Here is a 25071-nt window from a genome sequence, read left to right on the forward strand (position 1 = left end):
GATCCTACTTCACCGCACACCCCACGAGGCACTTCGTCAGATGGACTGGGTTATCACCGTCGCCATCGGCCCATCGGACCGCCGGTGCTCTCCGGCCGACTCCTCGTCACAACCAGTGGCCGCTGTTGTCGCACTTGAGGCCGGCTGCCCTGCTCACTCGACACCCCGGTCCCAGCTCTACGAAGGCCGCAGAACAATCGGGGACAATACCACGGGAGTGTCGCACACAGAAGCCTCAGGAGCAAACGGTTAGTGAAAGTTTTCCATTGCATACTCAGATATGCCGTTGCGGCTCAGGAGAAGTGCCAGGATATATGTGCGGGGCAAAAAGGCTCACGGAGCCGAGCGGCTATGCGATCATCCCGATCGCCATCTTGGCTCATCCTCCCGTATTGTATTCTTTAATATGCTGATGAATACTAGCTAGGGTATCTGCAGAAGGCAGTTGATCATATTGGGCTTCCAGCACAGCTAACTGTCGTTCTAGGGTAGTGAGCCTCCCTCGTATGTCCCTCAAGATCCCATCTGACGTGCTAATACATGTCCCTCTAATTGTAACTTTAAAAGCTTCCCACAGTATTTCCTGACTCTCCACTAACCCCGCCTTTAGCTCAAAATACCCTACAATAGCGGTCCTGATGGTGTCGGCATATGTCGGATCCAGCAAGGACTCCACCCGGAATCTCCACGTGAATGGTTTATGAGGATTGTGTGGAACGGTGATGTTGAGTAGCACTGGGTGAGGGTCAGACCGTATTCCCGGGAGAGGACGGATCGCAGTGACCCAGTCATTAGCTCCCTCACTGAGCAGCCAATAATCTAATCTTGACCAACTATTATTTGCTGGTGTGATATGTGTGCCTGCCAATACCCCCTCATTTCGTTGTCGCCATGTATCCACCAAACTAAATTCTAGCATGCCATCTTTTACGCAGCGTGCAACCTTCACCATTCGTGCCCCTTGTGGATTGGATTTATCCACCCTGGGATCTAGGTGCGTGTTAAGGTCCCCACCCCAGAGAATTGCCGATTCAGTTGCGTATTGGCCCGAACATGTGCATGTATGTAGTCTTGTCGTCCACCACTGGGCCATACAGATTGACAATCGTCACCAAGACGTGACCTCATTTCCCCAATACCAAGGCCCATCTACCTTCATGATCTGTGCAGGATTGTAGAGCTGTAAACCAAACACCCCTTTTAATCAGGATTAGGACACCCCTCGCATATGAAGAGGTAGAGGACGCTAATCTATAGGATGCCCATCTCTTCGCCACCTTATCTTCCGTAATTTTACTTAGGTGTGTTTCTTGCAAAAGCGAGCTGAGCTCATCATGAGCACGAAATGGGTTAACCATTTATGTACAAGAAGCCAGTGCAGGTCTTTCAAAAAAGTGTATACTGCCTGACATGGGGTCAGCATACGGATCATTTAGGGAACTGCATTTTGAATCCCTATCAAGCAGTGAGTAAGGTATTCTGGTAAGCCCAAATATAATTAAGTCCCAACATCTTGCCTATATGTAATGAGAAGCTGGTTAGGAACTGGGTGGATTAAGGGGTGCTAGGGTTCACACCAAAGAGTCAGGACCCATTTTATTTTGTAGGCAAACTTCTCCCAGATAGCTACGCCCACGAGCCACCAAAATAGAAATATGGAAATAGGCTCGGGAGGAGGATTATGCCAAATGTTCAGTGGTATTCTGGAGAATAATTCCCAAAGTTCAAACTTTTTTTTATGGTGTGCCGTTTTAATTCAGAAGTGCAATTCAAAGAAGAGAGTAAAGCAGCTGACACGTGTTTCGCCCGGTGGCTCATTGGCAGAGGGATTTTTCAAGGCTGACGAGTACAGTACAAACAGCATGTGAGACAAATAAGACGATAAAACAGCATTGGAACAGTTGGCAAGTGGGAGGAGGAACAAAAAAAGGGGGAGGAATTCCAATAATCGGGGAACGTGCGAGGATACATAAGGAAGATTCTTAAAGTATCCCAGGGGATCCTGCAGGTGTCAGTGCCCACCTTAATAAAGAGCTTAGCACCTTCACAATAAGATGCACATGGCCATCATGCCCAGAGGTGTCTAAGGAAACAGAAAGAGGTGCCATACTTGTGCCAGTGTTGGAAGACAATACACTCATGCTGGCCAAGGACACCCACATTTTTTTAAAATTAGTTTTCTAATGCGCTTGATTAACCAAGGATGTCTAGGCTCTAGCTTTAATGGCAGTGCAGAAGAACCTGGGGACAGGAAAATAAGCGGCTACATAGTATTGAGCAACCAGGTTCTCCGAGCTTTTCTGAATGCTTGAAGATTGGGTGACTCCTTTATGTACAATAGCAGAGCATTCCAAGCTTTAGTTGCCCCGGCACAACATTTCTTCCTCCCCAAGCAGCCCGTCTGAACCTGGGAACAACTGCAAATTTGGTTGAAGCAGAGCATAGAGTCCTGCCTGGAGTGTACCATTTTAAAGCAGTGTTGTAAAAAAATCTGGGCATAAGTCATGTAGTGCTTTATAGGTGATGCCCAGTGGTTTAAAGGTTTTTCTCTGTCTAAAGGGGAGCCAATGCAGTTTTTTAAATAAATCTGAACACATTGATATTTTGGAATCTTCAGTAGAAGTCTGGCTGCAACGTTGTGCAGAGTGCAATTTGTTCATAGGTATAGGTATGCGGTGAGACCATTGCAGTAGTCTAATTTTGCCATTACCAGTGTTTTCTGGAGGTTCGCTGGATGTGAGGTAACATCTTTTTTTATTGTCCTGATTGTTAAACAAAATGCGGAAGAGGTCACCGCATTGACTTGGTAGTTATAGCTCAGTCTATTGTAAAACTCTTGAGATTACGGGTTTTACTAACTGGTATAGGAAGAGAGCCCATTTCTTGCAGCCACCAAGTTGGGGTCCAAAAGGAGGTTTGGGTTCCGAACAGTAAAACGTAGGTCTTAATGAACAGATTTTTTTTTATAACCAATTTTGAGAGTTTTACGGCACAGTACCACACATTACAAAATGTACACATAATACACGTATGACATAGCAACAAGTCCAAACATTAGAAATATGCCACATTACAATATCAAATCAACAGCTCGTAGTAGCTGCACCGTTTCCCCCATATACGCTCTTGTTTCTTAGGGTAGCCACGAGCCTCAAAAACTGAGTTCTCTTGATGGGCGCACCAGTCCACTCCACGCCACCTCCTAACAGTCAGAAACCTCTGTTGTTTCCATGCACTGACTACGTCCCGCTTAGCAACTAGGCAAGCCATCCCCAAAAAGACACACTGAGCTCTGAGGCCCCCCACCTCATCCAACAGCCAAAGCAGGGCAATGCACAGCATTAACTCCAACGGGCGGTCAAGACAGCTGAAAATATGCAGCCAATCTCCCCCTGCTCCCCTCTGGAGTGTTTCGGCACCAGCCAATCCCAGGCTATATGACAAAAGTTCCCTGTGGGGAGCAAACATCATGCAAATGCTGCTTGTGCATCAGAGACCAAATGGTGTAAGGGCCTCCGAGTGAGATAGGTCGTGTGCAAGTAATTTAACTGTATGATATGCAGCCTTGTCGAGATCGCCAGCTCCCTCCGTGCCATACAAGCCTCCCTCCAATCATCTTTATCCAAGTCCCCCACACAGGATGCCCACCTCTGTCGGGCCTGGATCACCAGTGTCTTCTAAAACGCTGATGTAGCCCTTTATCTAGCTTCCCCTGGAAAATCTTCGCCACCAGCAGACAGTACTCAAGCAAAGGGCTCTCTGGTAACTTGTGGGCCAGCAAGGCGTGGCGCAATTAGCAATACCGAACGAATTGCGAGGAACTCAAGGAGTATTTGAATGGAATGACCTAATATTCCCCCCCTTAAACATGTCTCCTAGGTAGGAGATCCCAAGACGATCCCATAGCACGAACCCCTCGAGAGCCAATAGATGACGTAGCCACGTTACTCGCTATAGTGGGCTCATCCCGGTTAGGCGGCAGTTCCAACAGGTAAGAGACACATTTGTACAAGAAGGTAAGGTACCCGGTAATCGTGCTCCATATAAAAGATCAGTGAGTGTTTTTCCATGCGGTATGCCGGGTCATCCCACCCCTCTGAACCAGTCGTTAAGGAGCACCCAGCTAGCTTCCAGATAGAAGAGGTAGATATCCAATAAACCCAGGCTGCTATGCTAAGAAGACTTACAGAGCGACTGATATGCCACACCCACAAAGTTGATAATCTTTGCGGTCAAAGAGTGTAACCATTTATGGGGGCTGAGATGGGGCAATTACTTGGCACATACAAGTATCGCAGTAAGCACACCATTTTAAAAAGGGCAGTCCGCCCCATTGGGTTTAGGAGGAGTGTAGCCCAGCGGCCAAGATCACAGTCAGGCAGCAGGTCTAGACCCCCAAAATTAAGGACCCAGGCCAAATCCGGAAGGGTAGACACAGAGACACAATTCCTTTAAGTATCTTGGGTGCAATAAGAATGTTAGAACACCATACCCGCCCCAAAGCGTCTCCTTTAACCTCCACTAAACAAAACTTGCCTTTGTTGATCTAAAGTCCGGACACCTCACAGTACAGCCAGAGGAGTTTTGGGCAACATGGCCTGGAGCGCTGTGACTCTTTCAAGGCCCAGGCAAACACAAGGAGCAAGTGCATATAATCCACGTATAGTGTTATGCAGTCTTCAAGACCTACTATGTACTGCCATCCCTCTACCCGGGCATCACAATGTATAAGTTATGCCAGGGACTCTATCACCAAGGCAAAGAGCCATGGGGACTGTGGGTACCCCGGTGCGTACCACTCTTCATAGGAAGTGCAGGGTTCAAGACCCCATTCACCCGAACTTTAGCAGTCGGGAGTGATAAAGAAGCTGAACTATACGACGGAACCCTTGTCCCAGGCCAACCCGATGGAGAACCTCATCCATAAAAAGCCCACAACACCATGTGAAACGATTTAGAGAATGTATTAGCAAGAGGGCCAGTGCGCCATTTAGGACCCTCGACCGGGTCAGCGCCACCTGTACTCTTCTAATGCAGTGGTGTGCATTGCAGCCCGATATAAATCCACCTTGATCTGGGTGGACCAAGTGAGGTAAGGCGCTGCTCAATCTCTCGGCCGATATTTCCACAAAACCTTTAATGTCAGTGTTAATCAGCTCGATTAGCCGATAAGAGGAGTAGCGATCCTTAGGAAGACCATCTTTGGGAAGAACCACAATCATAGCGCAATCTAAGTCTGGTGTGTACAACCCCTGCTGCAGAGCCGCTGCATTAAAGTTCAGGAGATGGTATAGGATCTCACGGAAGCACTTGTAATATACAATGAGGTACCCATCTGGGCCATCTGTATTTCCAGCTTGCAACCCCGACACCACTTCGTTCACCTCCTCCAGCATCAAAGCTTGGTCCAATTCCTGGGCCAAAACATTGGGTATTGTCGACAATTGTAAGCTGTCCAGAAGGGGGTTCACAACTTTCCCTGGCGGTGAGGGACACAGCGAGTATAACTCCCAGTAGAAACCCGCAAAGGTCTGCGCTATGATGGAGATCTCCCCTGAGGCCGGTCCGACGAGTCCCGAATCACTGGGACCACACAGTCGGAGACTCCACGGGTCGCCAGCCAATACAGTTATTTACCGGATTTGCCTCCTAAGGCATACAACTTGTCTGTCGAGACCCTACAACACTGCCTGGCCTTTGCTAAAGAGACTTGCCACAGCTCCGCGCGAGCCACGCCTAGGAGACGACTGGAGTGCTCAGTGTCGCGACGTCTGAGAGCAGTTTCCACCCTTAGGTTCTAAGCTTCTAAATCGGTCAGGCGCTCCACTAGGCGCTCATTCGCCTGACGAACGTAGCCCTTAATATGGCCTCTCAGGGAATGCTTACTGGCTGCCCATAGCGTCACCGCTATACCCACCGATCCTCCATTGAGCTCAAATTGATGCAATTTCTCCTCCACAAAAGCCTCGCACTCAGAACTCTGCAGGTTCAATGCGTTAAACCTCCAAAACTTCCATAGAGCATGGGGCAGAGTTCCCCACCACAATAACAACGGAGCATGATCAGAGATGCCACGCAGAAGAATACCCACCAACTGAACCAAAAGGAGATCCGCTGCTGGAAAACACATAAAATCTATGTGAGAATCTACTGCATACCCCTTGGATTGTTGGTTATAGGCCCTTTGCCCAGGATGCCAGGAGTGCTAAGCAACGCAGAAGCCCATTGAGTCCGTCCAGGAAGTCAAACAACCTGACTGGAGCGCCTGGTAGGGTTTGGGGCAGAGGAGGGATCCAGTTTTGGATCAAGGAGCGCGTTCAACAATTGTAACACCATGAGGGAAGGTCAAGAGAAAGGATCTTAGCGTCTGCAGGGAGGACTCCAGCAGGGGCAGCGGGACGTGACAGGATATAAACTTGTAATGCCTCACTTCCAGTTGGCCCTCAAGGCACACATAGCAGCCCGGAGTGTCTGTATGTTGCACTGTAACCGACAATGGAAAGGATTTATGCAGCAGTATGGCTAGCCCCCTGGAGCCCCAAGTGGTAAACCCTGTTCCTAAATTGAGTTTTAAGTGGTTCTTATTCATCCATGTGTTGATTGCTGCACGTAAAATCTAAGCTCTGTGATGGCTTTGTCGTTGGCCAGGGTGATGACAATTTGGGTGTTGTCTGCGTAGGATGTAAAGGAGAAACCAAAGAATTTTATCAGGTCAGCCAGAGGGGTGACCTACACATTAAAAAGCGTTGAGGGGGCGTGGCCAAGATGGCGGTGTGAGTGAACGTGTCTTCCCGAGCTCCCGCCGCCGGCCTTCATTAGCATGGGCTATTGCCTCTTGGAGCCCTCCGTTACCTTCTTCAGCGGCCCGCCTAGTACCCCCTGTGGCCCCTGGCTTTGGTGGGGGCGGAGTAGAGTGTTGCGGTCTGCCCGGCTGCGGTGGATGGCGCGGCCTCCTCGCCGGATCGGTTTCGCAGAGAAGCAAGGCGGTGTGGCCGGAGTCGGGCCTGGACCCTGCCGGGTCTGCCCCGGAGAAGCGCTACGCGAGCTGCGGTGCAGACAAGGTGGGAAAAGGTGTGGTTTTCCTATCTTTTCTCAATTGGAAGCTACACTTATCAAATGTTTCAAGTCAGCTCCAGTATTATCCTATGTAAGTGTGTGTCACTGCCAGGACATGTAAAACTTAAATGACCGTGTCCTACCTACTAAGTACACTGCACCCTGTCCATGGCCTACTCTAGGGGTGACTTATGTGGAAGAAAAAGGAAGGTTTTGGCATGGCAAGTAGGTTAATTTGCCAGGTCGACATGTTTAAAACTGCACATAAAGGTTCTGAAGTGGCAGGCCTGAGATCTGTTTTAAGGGCTACTGATCTGGAAGGCATATTCAATGCTGCAGGCTCACCAGTAGCATATGATTAACAGGCCCTGGGCACACGTGGTGCACTGGCCTAGGGACTTGTTGGTGAATCAAATATGCCAATCTGGGATAAACCAATTGTTATCATATTTTAGATACAGGGCGCATGCACTGGTCAGCAGTGAAGAAGTGCTCTGAGTTCTACAACCAGCAAAAACGAAGTTCAGCAAAACAGTCAAAAGCAGGAGGTCAGAGGCAAAAAGTCAGAAGAAACCATGCCAATGATGCCAGGTCTAACTCTTTTGACATAAAGTTCTTGTTTCCTGGAAGTTGTAGTTTGAATCTCTGATCGGTGAATAACCTGTAAAATATGAATAGGTGCTGTGGATGTAGAAGTTGAGTGTTCTGCATTATAGGAGCACAATATTGTTCACCCTCCTTGGCTCCCCACTCCAATCTAGCATTCTTTGTCTGGTTTTGAACTTTCAATCCAGATTTTGCCTGGTCCATACAGCAGATATCTCCCCTGTGCACTGTGGATGCCGGAATGCCACCACAGAGCTCTTACTGTTATATAGGTATTGCAGATCTGAAGTGTCAATGGGACAAGAAAGTGCAAAGCAAAGGGTACTCCATTAAAGAGTGCTGTACAACCTCTGTGAGCAGTGTGACTGCGGAGATTATGGTCTGTGAATGTTCAGAGGCTGAGATGACTGTGTTCATTAGTAGTGACCCATTATGTAAATGCTCAAGAGGCTGTTTTGATCTGAGCAGTGAAAGGTCTAATGCTCTTTTTCATTTAGTTCTTCTGCTACCTGCTAAAATCCAATATATGTTTTTACATTGTTCAGCAACCCTGCTGTCTGTGCTTCATCTGTTTTGTAATGCTGTAGATCTTTTTTTGGGACGGGGAGAGATTCTTGGATGGCTTTTCAAACATGTTCAAAAGGAAAAGGCCATAGGTGAATCCTTGAAGATGCTACTTAAATCGGCTCCAGATCTGCACTATGAGCATTGTCTCTACTTTTTCCTTCTCTTGAGTTCTTGTATAGTTAGGTGTTCTGTCTTCTTGAATGTTGAAACTAGATTTGCTTTAGGCAGTGGGCTGCTTTGGCAGCCTGTAGCTCAGCATTATAAATTGAGCAGTACAACTTGTAAACTATCCTGAGGACTTCACTCAACACCAAAACAACAGCAAACTACATCAAAATCATTGCACCACAACATTTCATAGCTTTCATGGTCATCAGGTGTTGCAAAATGACATATCTTAACACAGAAGTCAATGAAGATCAACTACTTTTAAAATGAGATATTACAATATTTATCTGAAAGAGACACGTTAGTGATAGATTCCTTACCTTAGAATATCCCCAGGCGTCAGACTGGATCCGGAACATTTTTGCGTAGCAATACCCCTGCGCGTGGGTAGGCGTCGTCTGCGGCTCCGTGTCCGTCGTCGGCGTCGTGAGCGCCGGTATGACGTCGTCGGAGTACTTAGACGCCGCCCATGCGCGCTGACGTCAGTTCTTCTTTTTTCTGCGCCAGCTAGCGCAGATCCGGAAGAAGCTCTACCCCCAGTCAATTTTTGACTGAACTTTTTGATCTTATTGATCGCTCTTTCTTGTCGAGTCTTTGACTCAATCGGTGCCAGGGATGCCCGGGTTCAAGCCTTGCTCGAAGTGCGACCGACTCATGTCGGTCACGGACCCCCATCGCCGGTGCCTGAAGTACTTAGGCCTCGACCATGAAGATCAAACCTGCTCCGACTGCCGGGCCCTGACGTTGAAGGCTAGGCGGGAGCGGTCCCGCAAGCGACTCGAGCTGAGGCAGTCGGCCCCGCGCCGCTCCAGGTCCCGGTCCCACGGGAGGTCGAGGGACAGGTCGCGAGGTCGGAGTCATCGAAGCTCCGGGAGTGGACACCGATCGTCTGGTTCCAAGTCCTCAGGTAAGAGGCATGAGAGGTTGGAGCGACGTCATCGATCCTCCGACCCACCCCGACGCTCGCACGATGCGGCCGGGGGCTCGGGCGACACCGCCCACGCAGCTCCGCGGGAGTCGCTAGCGTCGCCGCCTGCCCCACACCTTCGGGTCCCTGGGCACGGCGCGACGCCGGAGGAGGTCGAGAGGTACCTCATGGCCATGAGGGCCCTCCCTCCTCAGTCGGTTCCCGTGGCGCCTTCGGGCCCAACGGTTCCGTCTTAAGGTTCTAACGGGTCAGGCGCTTCGGCCCCGACGCCGTCGGGTGCTTCGGCCCGACGCCACCGGCGACTTCGGTCTCGGCGCCGCAGGACCTCCCCGGATCCGGATCCGGGACGTCGCCGGTCGACCTTATGACCTCGCCGGCGCCGTCCTCAAGGGTGTCGCCCCCGGCGCCCACTGTGGTTACCGCCCCCAATGTTTCCTACGGTCCGACTCAGGCGCCGGAAGGGCGCCGCTGGGCGCCGATTCCGTCGGCCTTTGGGGGTTTTTATCTCCACGAGGAGGCCCTGTCTGCTAATCCTGGTTTACAGGACACAGGTGACGAGGAAGATTGCCAGTCTCAACAGGACTGGACATATGAGCTTGGGGAGGCCAGTGGTCTTGACACTTCGCCAGACACTGGATTTAGCTCACTTCCGACTGTGGCTTCAGAGGTGGGCTCTACATATAGTGTAGTGTTGACGAAGGCAGCTAAGGCCTCTCCCCGTCGCGGCAGTGAGGACAAACCTCCTCACAGAGGTCCTCAAACCGCAGTCAAGCTCCAGTGAGCCTCTGCTGCCTTTCAATGAGGCCTTGTGTGACGTTCTTGTGGGCACTTGGTCCAAGCCCGCCACAGGTCCGCGCTGGAACGTTTCAAGGACTCCAGGGCTACGGCCAAGTCCTTGGGCCTCACGGCCCCACGCCAGCTATCGGGTGCCTTTCGCTCCTTTCGTGGCCACGGAAGGGGCGCCCCCACACGTACTGCCAGCCACGCGCCGCAGAATGTCCCAACAGCGCGGTGGCGGACGTGGAAACCGCCGTGACGGCGGTCGGGGACCACGGCGAGGTCAGTCCACACCCCCCGCAGCAGCGCCTGCCTCTAAACCTTCCTAGTCCGAGTTTTCAGGCCCATGTGACGCCTGTGGGAGGCAGGGTTCGCCATCACCTCTCCCACTGGCGCACAGTCACTTCGGACAGGTGGGTGCTGCAGATTGTCCGAAGGGGCTACTCCCTCCCCTTCGAGGCATCCCCTCCATCCATGCCACCGCAATGCCACCGCGTGTCGGGGGATCACTTGCAACTTCTGCAAGAGGAAGTCACAGCCCTCTTCGCCAAGAGGGCCATCGAGCGCGTTCCTGGGCCAGAAGTAGGGTGTGGATGTTACTCCCACTACTTTCTGGTGCCCAAGAAGGGCAAAGGGGGCCTACGCCCGATCTTGGACCTACGGAACGTCAACGGCTTCCTCCGGAAGGAGAAGTTCAAGATACTCGCTTTGGCTCAGGTCCTGGCTGCCCTGGACCCGGAAGACTGGATGGTAGCGGTGGACCTGCAGGACGCTTATTTCCACATCCCCGTCCTGCCGGCCCACCGGCGTTACCTGCGGTTCACGGTAGGCCAAGAGCACTTTCGGTTTACCGTGCTCCCCTTCAGCCTTACCAGCGCCCCACGGGTGTTCACGAAGGTGATGGCAGTGGTCGCAGCTCATCTGCGCAGGCGGGGGGTGTTAGTCTTCCCCTACCTCGACAACTGGTTGTTGAAGGCGGGCTCGCCCCAGGTAGTCGTCACCCACCTCGAGACTACGGCCGACCTCCTGCACTTGCTGGGGTTTTCCATCAATGTGCCGAAGTCACACCTGTGCCCCTCTCAGAAGCTCCTCTTTATCGGAGCGGTTCTCGACTCGGCGCAGTTTCGGGTTTACCCACCCGAACAGCGGGTTTGGGATATTCAGGCTCTGATTCCCATCTTCCAGCCGTTATCCCGAGTCTCGGTCAGGTTGACACTGCGGCTTCTGGGGCTGATGGCCTCCTGCATCCTTCTGGTGCATCACGCCAGGTGGCGGATGCGGGCTCTGCAGTGTGACCTGAAGTTTCAGTGGGCCCAGCATCAGGGCAACCTGTCCGATCATGTCTTGATCTCGGAGGGCACTGCGAAACAACTGCAGTGGTGGCTCACGGACCGCGACTGGGTCAGTGGCAGATCCCTCTCCCAACCCCACCCGGAGCACGTAGTTGTGACGGACGCGTCCCTCCAGGGCTGGGGGGGCCATATGGGAGAGGCGGATATCAGAGGCCTCTGGTCCCCGGCGGAGTCCCGGCTCCATATCAACATGTTGGAGCTACGGGCGATTCGTCTAGCACTGAAGGCATTCCTCCCCTCTGTTCGGGGGAGTGTAGTGCAAGTGTTCACCGACAACACCACCGCCATGTGGTACTGCAACAAACAAGGCGGAGTGGGGTCGTGGGCCCTATGCTAGGAGGCTCTGCGCCTATGGCAATGGCTGGAACGTCAGGGCGTGACCCTGGTGGTTCAACACCTGGCAGGCTCTCTGAATGCCAGGGCAGACGAACTCGGCCGTCGGTGCATGATGTATCACGAATGGCGTCTGAACTCGGACGTGGCGCAAGGTCTCTTTCAGCGATGGGGAGAGCCTTGGTTAGATCTATTCGCCACAGAAGAGAACGCGCAATGTCATCAGTTCTGCTCGTTGGAATTTCCAAGGCGGCACTCGCTCGGAGACGCTTTTCGTCGCGAGTGGAGTTGCGGTCTGTTGTACGCCTTTCCGCCTATATCACTTCTGCCCAGAGTGCTGAAGAAGATCAGGCGCCACCGGGCCCAAGTGATCCTTGTGGCTCCGGACTGGGCACGAAGATACTGGTATCCCGAGCTACTCAGCATGTCAGTCGATCCCTCGATTCATCTACCTCTTCGGGAGGACCTTCTGTCGCAGCAGCAGGGGACGGTGCTGCACCCGAACCTGTCCAGTCTCCACCTCCATGCTTGGATATTGAGCGCGACAGTTGAGGCCATTTGACTTGCCTCCTGAAGTCTGTGATATCATTCTGGCAGCCAGGCGTCCCTCCACAAAGTCGGTATACGCCTGCAGGTGGAACAGATTTGTGGCATGGTGCACAGCAAAGGTTGTGGATCCTCTCTCTGCGCCCCTTTCGGAAGTGCTGCTTTTTCTTCTTTCCCTTGCCCAGCAGGGCTCTGCTCTGGGCACTCTTAAAGGGTACCTTTCTGCTCTTTCTGCCTTCTTAATGCTCCCTGATCAGCCTTCTTTATTCAAGTCCCCCATTGTAAATAGATTTCTAAAGGGCATCACACACATGTTTCCGCCTGTTCCCTTTGTGATGCCCCAGTGGGACTTGAATCTTGTTCTCACTTATCTCATGTGTGCTCCCTTTGAGCCGCTCCATAACTGTCCTCTCCGTCTTCTCACTTTGAAGACTGATTTCCTGGTCGCCATCACCTCTGCCAGGACGGTGAGTGAGCTCCAGGCTCTTTCTTCTACTCCACCTTTCCTATCTGTTCATCCCGACAAGGTGGTGTTGTGTACACGACCTTCCTTTCTGCCCAAGGTTGTCACGGCCTTCCACATCGGGCAGTCCATTACTTTGCCCACCTACTTTCCGCCTCCGCATCCCTCGAAAGAGGAAGAGAGGCTCCACCGTCTGGATCCAAAACTTGCGCTCTCCTATTACCTAGATCGCACACGCCAATTCCGGGTGGATGACCAACTCTTTGTTGGTTACGTGGGCGCGAAGAAGGGAAAGGCGGTACACAGGAGGACCATTTCGCAGTGGATCATCTTGTGTATTCAGGCATGTTACTCCATGGCTGGATTGCGGGCTCATTCCACTCGTGCCACGGCAACAGCAACTGCCCTGGGCCGAGGAGTCCCCTTACAGGACATTTGCCAGGCAGCGATGTGGGCCTCGCTGCACACGTTCGCAAGACACTACTGCCTGGACAGTCAAGTCCGGAGGGATGGCTTCTTTGGCCGTTCCGTCCTCCAGGACTTTCTGGTGTGATATTGGTTCGCAGACTCTCCACTGGGGTTGGTATTGCTGGGGTATCTATTCTAAGGTAAGGAATCTATCACTAACGTGTCTCTTTCAGATGCACAAGTTACTACTTGTGTAACGATATATCTGTAAGAGACATTAGTTAGTGATAGATTCCTTACCGACCCACCCATCCTCCCCGTTCTGTGAACCGATATCTAGGGTTAGGGTTATCCCCTTTCAGGGCCCTAGTTTCATGGCACCAGTGTTGGTTCTATCATGGCTCTGCGTATCTGGCGCGGAAAAGCTGTGTATCAGAACTGACGTCAGCGCGCACGGGCGGCGTCTAAGTACACCGACGACGTCATTCCGGCGCTCACGACGCCGACGACGGACACGGAGCCGCAGACGACGCCTACCGACGCGCAGGGGTATTGCTACGCAAAGATTTTCCGGATCCAGTCTGACGCCTGGGGATATTTTAAGGTAAGGAATCTATCACTAACTAATGTCTCTTACAGATATATCGTTACACAAGTAGTAACATGTGCGTCAATGGAAAAAAAACATTTTCAGTAAACATTTTTTTTTTCATTGATAAAAATTTGGTGTTGATTCAGGGAATTGAAAGGTTAACTTGTGGAGCGCTAATCGCATGATTATGTTTACAAGGCTGACAAAGAGGATCTGACTATCCCTAGTGGCAGAGGTACTGAATGAAAGGAAGTTTCACAATTTCCTCTGTGTGGTGACTAGTCGATGTGAAACCTAACCAATTTTAGGTTCTCCATTGGGACCATACATCTGTGTTGGGCAATAGAAGAAGGATGAATTCCTCTTCCCTCTCTGCCCTGGAGACACAGCAGTGCAGAGCTATATTGAGTTCCATGATTCCTTCTATTTTAGCGCATCTTTTATTTATAAAAGGCCACCACTGGTGGGTATCTGGCATTCCTATCCAATTGTTGCATTTTTAAAACCGATGAAGGAGGATTTAGAGCAGTAATCCTAATTTTTAATCCCTCCACCCACCTCCCTTTATTTCTGTACTGTTCAATGAGGAAAGGATCTGATTTTCACGCTGCCTTATGTTGTCCCTCAGATTTCATGAACGTGTACTATCAAATCCGCTCCAGCCAGTTGGACCGCTCAATAAAGGGCCTGAAAGAACATTTCCGTAAGAACAGCTCCTCCTTTGGTGTTCCATATTCCCCAGCCGTACAGAACAAGCGGAAGGACACACCAACTAAAAAGCCTATTAAACGACCAGGTGAGCAATGCATAAACGTCTGCCTCATAGATGTTAGTGTTTCGGCTTTTCTTAGCTGCTGATGTTTCAGTCCTTATTTGCTTATGTGGATGTTTTACATTTTCTTTTACATTGACCTATTTAACGTGTCCCTCTATACCGCATTTCCATTTTATGTTGCAGCGAAGATATCCAGTTTTTATTGAAGATGATGATTGATTAGTTCTGTAATGCTATTTTTGTGCTTTCTTCCACACTGATATTTCCCCGTTTGATTTTAATCTAACAATTTCCAAGGTGTTAATAGCTGATGATTGTTTTTTTTATTTGATCTTTTGTGAGGACATTGGCCGCTTTGTTTAATTGCCAAGGTTGCGTTTTGTATTTAACAGCTTTTTTCCTCATAGACGTTTCACATTTCCAAGACAGTGTTTCCCATATTCTTTCATACCCTGTCTCTCTTGGACCAGCCACGTGCATGTGGCTGAATTTTGCACTCCAGAATGTTGATCTGGCTGTTATTCAATGAAGCCTGTTTTATGGAAACCACGGGCAGATGTGCTAATGTTATTTTTGGGAAACGTAGTATTTCCAGTTTGGAGCAACTACTGAAGGGCAGCTGACCCTAAGTGTTCAGAAAACCTCTGTACAAATAACAAATACGTTTTGGCATCACTTGGGGAATTGGGGCAGAAATTATTCAGCTACTGCCATTAGTATGTAGTCTTTTAAAGTAGCTTTGTTATGCAAAATAGAACATTTCTAGATTGGTATTTCCTCATTTGCTGTCTCCTTGTGCCTCAGTTCTGTTTCAAATTCCAAAGTGATTTCCCATGTATGTGCAATATATGCATAACAAAATGTATGCCTTCATAATTTTCACTCAACTTTAGCATTTATGCTGCCCTTTCTGTGCCCATCTAATGCACATTTTCAGGTTTTAAAGATGTCCTCCAGCTAGTGTGAGCCAAGATTACCCCAGAAGAAAATAGCTTATAACCTGCATGTGTACTTCTTTTTTTACCAAGGCTGTAGACTATCTTCAATCTAAGATGTCCTTTCACTCATGGAGAATTATCAGATCCTATCAGCAATTTTGGACTTCCTATTGCTGTGGTCATCCCATTCACAAGTGTGTTATTTAATTGAATCCATCAATCTGCAGTGGTTTTCTTTGAAGCAGTTTGAGTCTTCATTCCCTGGTTGAGGACAGAGCAGCATACATTAACCTATTGACAGTAAACCAAGGGGAATGTGATTATCAAAACAAGTTGCCTTAAGAAGGATAGCTACGGAGAAATTACAAGTAAATCTGGTATGTTTTGCTCATGTGACACGTTTAGTGGTATTGCTTAAGAAGAACAGCTACGGAGAGATTACAAGTGAATCTGGTATGTTTTGCTCATGTGACACGTTTAGTGGTATTGCTCTCCTCTGAAGTGTTCATTCAGTTATCCAGTAAGGAGCTTGTTTAGCTAGGAAAAGTTTCAAGCTTGGCCCAAGAATAATGTTTCATTCTGTATTTTTTGTCTTTCTGTTTTATAATCCTGGTGTGAATCCATGTGACCCGCAGTCTACATTCCAGGTAAACCTGGTTCCCTGTGATGCTTTCCTGCTTCATGTTGTCTGTTCGCACATTAATCACATCATCATTTAAGGACCCCCACTCTTATGTACACCACAATTGATGTGGATCTTGTCCATTCCTGAATGTCTCACATATAACAAGACCTCTATTGCAACCACGCTGCTTTGTTCTCGCCTACTAACCAAACCAAATCTGTATTGCACAGATTCCTATCTTTTTGCCTGAACTAACTATCTGAGAGTGAAAAGATGAGCATTGAGGTAGAATTAGGAGCTCGTTTGAAAACCTCCTGTGTGTTTGGTGCTTTGAAGTGCATCACTTAGCTTGCAAGTGAGAACTGACTTGCAGACTGTGATGTGCAGTATAGGCAAGATTTAGCAAGAACCTGTAGAGGTGTTCTGTTTTATATTAGTTCACACATCCTCTTTAGAACAATCTTATGTGCAGCAGCTGAATGATAACAAAGGGAGATTGGGCACCTTTGCCAACATTGTCAAATTGTTATTAATCACCTCCGATTGTGCATGCCAAATGAAGTAAACTGCTAACATTTCTGTCTGGCCAATAAGGGAATCCTGGCTAAAGATACTTGTGAAGTAGCAACACAGGACACTTGGTCAATGATTAATGTTCTTGTTCAGGTGCCACGTCTTCAGCAAGGTGTGACAACCGTTTCTGGTTGCCTACCTGGCACATGCCCCCCGTACATACTTTTGTTGGGAGGAATCCATCAGATATTCAGGAAATATCTTAATTTTGCTCGCCCAGAGTCACTCAGGCTGATATCTGTCGGGCCTTCTCATCCTGACTCCCCAGAACAGAGCAGCAGCTATTTCTGGGACAGCGAAGCACTGGTTAAAAACGGTTAAATCCTGCTTTGGCAATATGAGAAGTATATCATAGGAGTTGCTAAAATTACAACATTTCATTTTACATCATCGAGTAGCACATATCTGGACCTTACGTCACTCAAGCCTCTTGTTTCTGCAGTTCAAACCAAAACAGCTGCAGCTTAAAGATTGATTGATATGGAGCAACTCCACAAACGCTACCAAAGCAGAAGGCCATTTGAAGTGTGCGTGGAGGGCGGGGGGTGGAGCAGGCTTGAATGGTACATATATTACTACTCCTCCATTTGAAAATAAAACTCCACATACATTCTGTGTCCTTAAAATAGGTGAAATATTTATTTTGTGTAGAAGCTATGTAGGTAGCACATACTAGAGGGAAGAAATCTTGTAAATACTCTTGCACGAGTTTAAGTGTTTTTCCCATCACATCCCGGTTCAACCACTATAATCATAATAAAAGATCTCTAGGTTTGGTCAGTTGTTGGCTAGCGTCCATGGTAGCCTAAATATAAGGAGATTCAAAGCCACCACTTTCAAAAGTTGCACACCACAGGCCATGGCTCACACACTAGCATACTTATAGGAGAATGTCTTCTGGGAAAACTATTCATCCATTGGTGGACAAGTCCGTCAGAAGCTATGTTGATCTGAGTGGAGCTCTTACTACTTTTGTTATCTTTCCAGGAACATTTGCAGATCACTTTTAATTTCCCCTTAATGTTTAAAAGCAAATGCAAGCTTCGGACGGCTGATTACATAAAATTTTTCCCTGTACTTAAAGTAATATTTTTCGCTTTCATAGGTTTCCTTCAGACACTAGCATATTAAAATCTGCGAAAATCCAAACATGCCTTGTGAGCCAAAGATAGGTGGGAGAGTGTTACTCTTGTTTAACATTCTAGATTGGACGGTGGTCTGATGAACTGTCACTATTGGTTTCCTTCATCACAGGTTTAATGCAGTGAAAATCACATGCCAGAACATTCTAAACAGTGCTACTCTTCAATAATGCAGGAAAACATACCATGACTTTCACTTGTTACGTATGATGGCAGGATTTAATACATACAGCTTTGAGAAGGAGACTTTTAGTTTTAATAGCTAGAACTTGATTCACAGTCATAAGTGTTTAGAAAATTTCGGGCATTAGAGTGAATGTCTAGATGGAGACTGGAGTATCTTTTTAACTGTGCACAGAATTCCTTTGGGCATTTTCTGATGCACTCCTTTTTACTAATAAATAGCGCACCCTTCCTGCTTTGTGTGTATTTAGGGTAATCTAAAAAATGTTTATGAACTATTTTATTTGCTTCTCATCCATGCTTGCTTTAACAATGTTGTAATAATTCTTGTATGATTAAATTACCTTTTGTTGACTTGATTCCTCTTATGCTGTTTCTCTTACCCCCTTCATTTCCTTTTCTTTTTTCCTTCTCGTTTTTTCCTTTCATTCCCCTTTTCTGCCTCCCCACTCCCTTCTCTCAGATTTGTTTTTAATTTTTTTCTGCTCTCTATTTCCCAGTCCCTCCTCTTTTTTGTGTGCCTCTTTCGCATTTCGTTCCAACTTTCTCCCTTTTCTTCTATTCCCTTCTCATGTTCTCATATTTTACTTCTCACTTTGTCCCAGTCTTCTTTGCTTCTCAAACCTCTGTCCTGCATTCTTTTCTTCCAGGTTCTCCATTTTAATTTACTCTACTTTCTTTTCTCCCATATGAAAGTCTGTGTTCCTTTTCTCCATTCATTTTACCTGTGACCCTCCCCCGCCATTCTCCCTTCACCAGTTAGCCTCTACCCTCAGCTACCGTAATCTCTAATTGTCCCTCCCCCACCTAAGGTTTGCTAAAGACCGCATTCTGCAACTCCAACTTTTCTTTGCCTTGCTTGTATGTCTATTTTCATTGAATAAAATGGTGCATTATGTTACACTTGTTTGTTTGCATTTCCTTTAAAAGCAGGATACTGGCAGCTGACTGAAGCCCCTCAAGTTTGGGGACGACAGAAGAATAATCGGGCTGGTTTGTGGGAGGGTTGGGATGATGCGAGGCTTGCAGGAGTGTAATTGTTTTTTTCTATTTCTGTGATCTTGTCCCACTAATATCTCGGGTACTTGGGTAATCTCCAATTTTTCATCTTGTAATCCACTCCTTCTGGTGGTTGGCAGTGACTTCAGTTTCGGAATTTTATACTCTGTATCCAATAAGGACCACAAGACCTTTTGGGGACTCCACTCCTAAGAGCTTGTATTTGTGCCTACTAATAACTACTGTCCTTATGTGGGATGACCCTCTTTTTCAGATTCACTAATTAAATTGATGCATGCGGATGACCACAAATGAGCGATTCTGTAACCCACCCCTTCTAGTGTTTTGCACTTGAGGTGATCCTAAACCATTTTACTTATTTACTATTGGCCAATGCTACTTTTGTTGCTCTGAGCATGTTCAGCAGGGTGGGGTTTCAAAATGTGGGAGGGCAAGAGAACATTTTACACAGCGTTATTCTTCATATAAGAACATAAGAAGCTTCCTTAGTGGTTCTAAAGCTTGTTGGCACCCTCACTGAATAGAGCTGCTAGTTACAGTTATTCACATGTGGACTGAGTATTCCAGACCATTTTACCCTCTAATGCAGACACGAGAATCTGCATCTGTTAAGAGGTGCATTCTGTTGTAGATTTAGCAAAAGTTCTGCAGTGGGTTAAAGGTTTATGTAGCGACACATTTAGTCGATATTGAGCAGCCTTCGATGGCTGAGAATATTTTTACCTCCTTTTTAACATAAAAACAGGGTGAAAATCCAGTTTTGGGGTGGCGTACGTGGTTCTGATCAAGAGTTTTAGACTCAATTTTGCAGCTCGTGTCAGGGTTCCCTTGACAGGTAATAAGGGATCTAGAGATCACAAAGGGCAAATTTTGTGTCAAGTATTCCATAGGAGTAGGGCAGACTAGACAAAGGGAAAGGTCTACTTATGGGAAGGAGTATCATCATCAAAGTGTTCATTTATTTCATTTGCTTTATTTCATTTGCTAATCGGCCCATAAATCACTTGTTAAGTTATAAATAAAAGCATACTTCAACCTCAGTTGGAACATGCAGTACTTTCCCCTACCCATGGTTTAATACTGTTTGTCAGTTAGCATTATTTTTTTCATGTGCTTTAAATATATAGTTTGATTGTCGGGAAATATTTGTTATTCAAGAATAGGTATATCAAATGGTGTGAGAAACAAAAAAAAGCCTGTAAAGCTATCTCAATCTGACCTGATCCACTCTTCCTCTTTGCTCTTATTCCATAGACGGGCTGAGATTTTGTTTTAAATGATTGTCTTCAAAGTAATTAAATAAACCTGTAACAGTCCCATGATTTCATCTTGGATGTCGAAATCATTCATGAAATAGAATCTTTGTAAATGGAACAACTTGAATTCTGCCACATGCTTTGCAGACTCACGTTAGCCAACAGAATCTTGATGATTATTTCTAAATGGACACAATAGTGAGGCCAGGTATCTGTTTGGGTTGTTATCTACCATGGAGCAATGTTGTGTATGTCACAGGATTTCTTTAGAGTTTGGGTGAGGCCACATGATTGTCCCTGCTAAGCATGCTCATTGTCATGGTGGAATACTGGGGCTGCTGGTGCTTTTCACTTACTCTTCCAAGTCTTTTGTTTCTTTCTTTTTCTGTCTTGGTTTCTTGGTGACAGGTACAATCCGTAAGGCACAGAACCTTCTGAAACAGTACTCCCAGCATGGGCTGGACGGCAAAAAGGGGGGCTCAGCTCTCACGCCTACGGAAGGTAAATTACACTAATCTTTTTCCTGATGATTAGCTTATTGTGTTCTAGGGCGGCAGCAAAGTTTCTGTTAGCCTATGGGAAGGACAAGGGTTGTGTTTGAAGGAGAGGTCGGAAGTAGAGATGCATGTCCGCAATCATCATACTACAAGAATGGGTGTTTGTTTTGGTGTTTGAAGTGTACCTGGGAAATCTGTGTATGGCTGCTGTTTGGGTTTAAAGTTCACTGGATTGGCTGCTCTTAACGTCTGTTGAACTTGGCTGTTGACTAGTCCTCCTCAACAGCAATCCCAGGATTCCATCCTCCCCTCCTGTCACTCTTCTCATGGATCACCACTGCTGTGTTTAGTGGTATAATCACAAGAGGTTCCAAGAGACCAACAGAAGCCATTCTTGATTTATGCAACATTAAATGTACACCTTTTGTTGTCATGTACACGTTCTTCAAATCCCAAGTTGTGGAAATAACACCACTATGTGCCACTACCGAAATCTTAACTGACGTTATATGTAGGATCTGGATTATCCAATGCCTGCCTCATGTACACTTTGGCCACTGAAGCCTGATCTTTCCAATGACCTGTGCAGACGAAAAACGTAACAATGTCCTATTATTGGTCCATATTTTACATTAATTTGAATGCATTGATTTCTGTGTGCCCAATATCGCTTTTCAAAAAACTAATTTTGCAAATAGACCCGTTAAATAACTATTCCTTATCTGCTATTGCTGTGCATGTCAGTGCTTACATCTCCTCTCACTATGATACTGTTATAGTTGAAACTCCATCGTCCCATATGGCCGGTCATACCACTGTTCTATTTGTCCTGATCATGCTATTTTTCTCCCTTATCACAATAACAATACTGCTGCTTTCATCTTATCATAATTTTAATAATGGCGGTCTTCGCCCTCGCAGCCTGTGGCTGTAATGCTGCGTGTCACTCTTCCTTACCTTATTCTTTCTTCACCAACCTTGCATGATAAACCGACTCTTTTATTTCCTCTTGCTTCCCTTATGTTCCTGCCTTCACCTTGGATGATTCATTCTTTCCAGGCGTCCTGTATGTCCGACTTCTTGAGTGAATAAGCAAGAGCATCCTTCTACTAAAGATGTACTTCCTCACTGGTAGCTACTTTGGTGTTATTGTAGTTTTCCCCACTGCCATCATTAGTGAACTGCTTTGCGACCCTGACCTTTGAGCATATTAAGCCTGCCTGGTTACTCGCCTTTATAAAGATAGATTTGAAAAGTAAGAGGGCATACTTGTGCCTTCTAGGTGTTTCCTTGCTGGGTAGCTGAAATATTAGAATTGTATCCCAAAGAAACTCTCACTTTGGGTCCTTTTTCAAGGGTCATGTAGGTACAAAACAGGACTTCAAGGCTTTATTTTTATTCTTATTTGTTTATGAGTCTGTTGGACAATGGAGAATGCAGGGAAAAGTGACATAGTGTATCCTTCTTGACCCAACCAAGGTGAACTCTGCATGGAAAAATAAAAAATCATTGAAATTTAAGGTGTAGGCAATCAAGGGCCTATTTTAGTGGTGGATTGGTTGCTCCATCACAAACGTGAACAATGTCCTGTTCGCCTTACTACAGGTGCATTACATCCTTTCGCACTTGAAACAAGGCAGATGGGAAATCTAACAGATAAAGTCCCTTAAAACGAAAGAGGAGAGACAATACAGGTATTACATTGATTTTAGAATTCCCCCTATAACAGCAACAAAATTAATCCAGTAACAAATGCCTCAGCCTCAAATCTGCTCTTAAAAAGCGGGAAACAGCAAATATAACATGTTTGTTGGAAAAAAGATGCAAAAACATAAAAGCCTGACTAGTTTGCTCAAAATTCAGGGGTCTAAGTAAGGGGATGAGAAACCATTTTCTAGACACACTAAAATATTTACAAAACGTCACAAAATGTAGGGTATTCTGCAGAGACATATTGTCGCAGCTCCAAGGTGCCTGTTCGACTCCAACCAGTGGAGGAAGCCAGAAGATGATGCAACAGGTTAAGCCTGAATGTGACCAGAACAAATCTATCCCTCTCATTGGTAACAATGGATGAGTATGTCTCCATAGCCTGAACTGTTTTTAGGAGCATGTGCCCCTGCACCATAGGTTTAATCGGCTCTGTCTGTTATCTTTGTAAGGTAATGCGTTCTAAGAACTGATCCCTCACCCTTTTCAATTCCAGAGGTTACAGGAATTTTGGGTTATGAAATATATCCTCTCTGACCAATATGCTAAAAGCTGCCTTAACATAGTCAATCCAAGTAATTATTTTGCACATGTTCAAGGGATAAACAGTCTGTAAGATTGGCCTATTCAGCTGAGCTACCTCTGCCATCAATCAATCAATCAATCAATCAATTGGTATTTGTAAATCGCCTTAATCACGCCGAGGGTTATCCCGGCACTGCGTGAGGAGGAGCTACTCAAACAGCCAGGTCTTTAATCCACCCTTTGAATTCATCGAGGGAGATAGAGGTTCGAAAGTGGATAGTTAGGTCATTTCAGGCTTTGGCTGCCAGGTGGGAGAAGGCGCATCCTCCACTCAGGTATGATGGTTGAGGCAGGGGAGGTGCAGTGGCAAGGGTGACTGGTGGAAGGTCAGGCGGTTGTTCAGGTGTTCTGGTCCCATGTTGTGGAGGGCTTTGTAGGCATGCTTGAGCAGCTTGAAGTGGCATCTCTTCTTGATGGGGAGCCAGTGCAGGCTACGGAGGTGGGGGTGATGTCCATATCTTAATCCAGCATAGCAGTGGTATAAGAGCAAGTATGTCTCCTATATATTGTATTCCAAGCTCATCATGGACAGAGAAAGCAGGTGTATTTTTGGAGACCTGCAATATGCATCTTAAAAACATATTTTCTGAAGTCTAAATGCCATAAACCTTTGTATATCTCCCAAACCTCACTGCCATATAAAGCCTTAAAAACACGTTTGGCCTAGTAAATCTTAATGTACTGGGGGCCTAGAGCTCAGCCTCTGGGCGAAACTAGCCTTCAGCTCACACTTCTTCCCTTCAGTCAGGGGCTTCCAATTATTGTTCACATCGAATAGCACCCTGAGGTATGAGAAAACTGGGACTTTGGCCAAGATATTATTTTCCACTTTAAATGTTTTTAAGCTTGTGGATTGCGGCCTGACTACCATGATGTAAGATTTTGTAAAGTTTACTGTAAGATCCAAACTGACCATAAAGGCAATGAACAAATTCAATAAAGACTGCAGTCCTACAGCGGACCGTGCCATGAGAACTGCATCATCGGCATACAATAAAACCAGAAGCGATCTAGTTTCCATCTTTCATTTAATCTGCCTGCTCTAATAGGAGGGCTTGTTCCAGACCATTAATATATAGGGTGAAAAAGAAAGAGGCAGGAATACACCCTGGTGGACTCCCCTCAAGTACCAAAGGATTGGGTGGAATCCATGCCCTGGGAATACCTCACCAAGCTGTAGGCGCGTAAAGCAGATAATAGAAGCACAATGTCCAGGTCCATCCTTGTCGCAAGAAGCAAACCCCACAACGTCCTCCGGATGATCCTGTCAAAGGAAGATGTGATGTCCATTTATTCCAACTGAAGTGATGCAAACCTGGCAGTAGAATTCTTATTTATAGTTAGATTCAGATTCAGACAGCGACCTAATGTTAATCGGCCTGACCTGAAGCTGGATTGTACTTCAGACAAAATATTTTTCTCATCTGCCCACAACATCAGCCTGTTGAAAATTACCCTCCCCATGACCTTTACCGCTGAAGCAATCAATGATATTGGCCGACAGCACTGGGGATTATCCTTGTCCTCCTTTTTTAAAACTGGTACAATTAGGGCGGTGGACCATGAAGGTGTTGCCTCCTCCCTCAATGCAGCATTGAAGACCAATGTTCAGACTGGACCCCAGATCTCAACGTTGTCCAAAAACAGACTGGGGTTATCAAGTCAGGTCCTGGGCCTTATTGCATGATAATGCCCAGGGATACTTCATCTAGCGTGAAAACCACATTGGATCTTCTCCTCGCTAATCTACCCCAGTCCTCCTAATCTCCACTGAGACTAAAATTATATAAACCCTCAAAAATGTTCCATTAACTGTTGCTCAGAAATGTGATGGCATATAACTTGGCCGGTTACATCAGAAAATTATGGCTTGTTTAACACCCTCTAAGACAGAGAGCTATCTCTGGTCTCACTAGTTTGAGCTAATTCAACCCACACACTCTTGTGTAAGATAGGTTTGCAGTTTGCTAG

The 25071-nt window shown here is 46.9% G+C and overlaps 1 protein-coding gene across 5 annotated transcripts in view; it reads left to right on the plus strand.

Moving 5' to 3' along the window:
- The window catches only part of EXOC7 (exocyst complex component 7), a 404713-nt gene that overhangs the window by 109811 nt on the left and 269831 nt on the right, over positions 1-25071 (plus strand). For 2 of the 5 annotated variants that reach the window (XM_086930711.1, XM_086930708.1), the window contains exons 6-7: positions 14425-14592; positions 20717-20809. In XM_086930711.1, coding sequence (XP_086786837.1) covers positions 14425-14592; positions 20717-20809 — 261 coding nt within the window. Of the gene's footprint in view, positions 1-14424; positions 14593-16144; positions 16157-20716; positions 20810-25071 lie in introns of all 5 variants that reach the window. The other 3 variants (XM_086930707.1, XM_086930709.1, XM_086930710.1) reach the window with 3 other exon arrangements.

The sequence above is a fragment of the Lissotriton vulgaris genome, chromosome 7, assembly GCF_964263255.1.
Source record: "Lissotriton vulgaris chromosome 7, aLisVul1.2, whole genome shotgun sequence".
Taxonomy (NCBI): Eukaryota; Metazoa; Chordata; class Amphibia; order Caudata; family Salamandridae; genus Lissotriton; species Lissotriton vulgaris.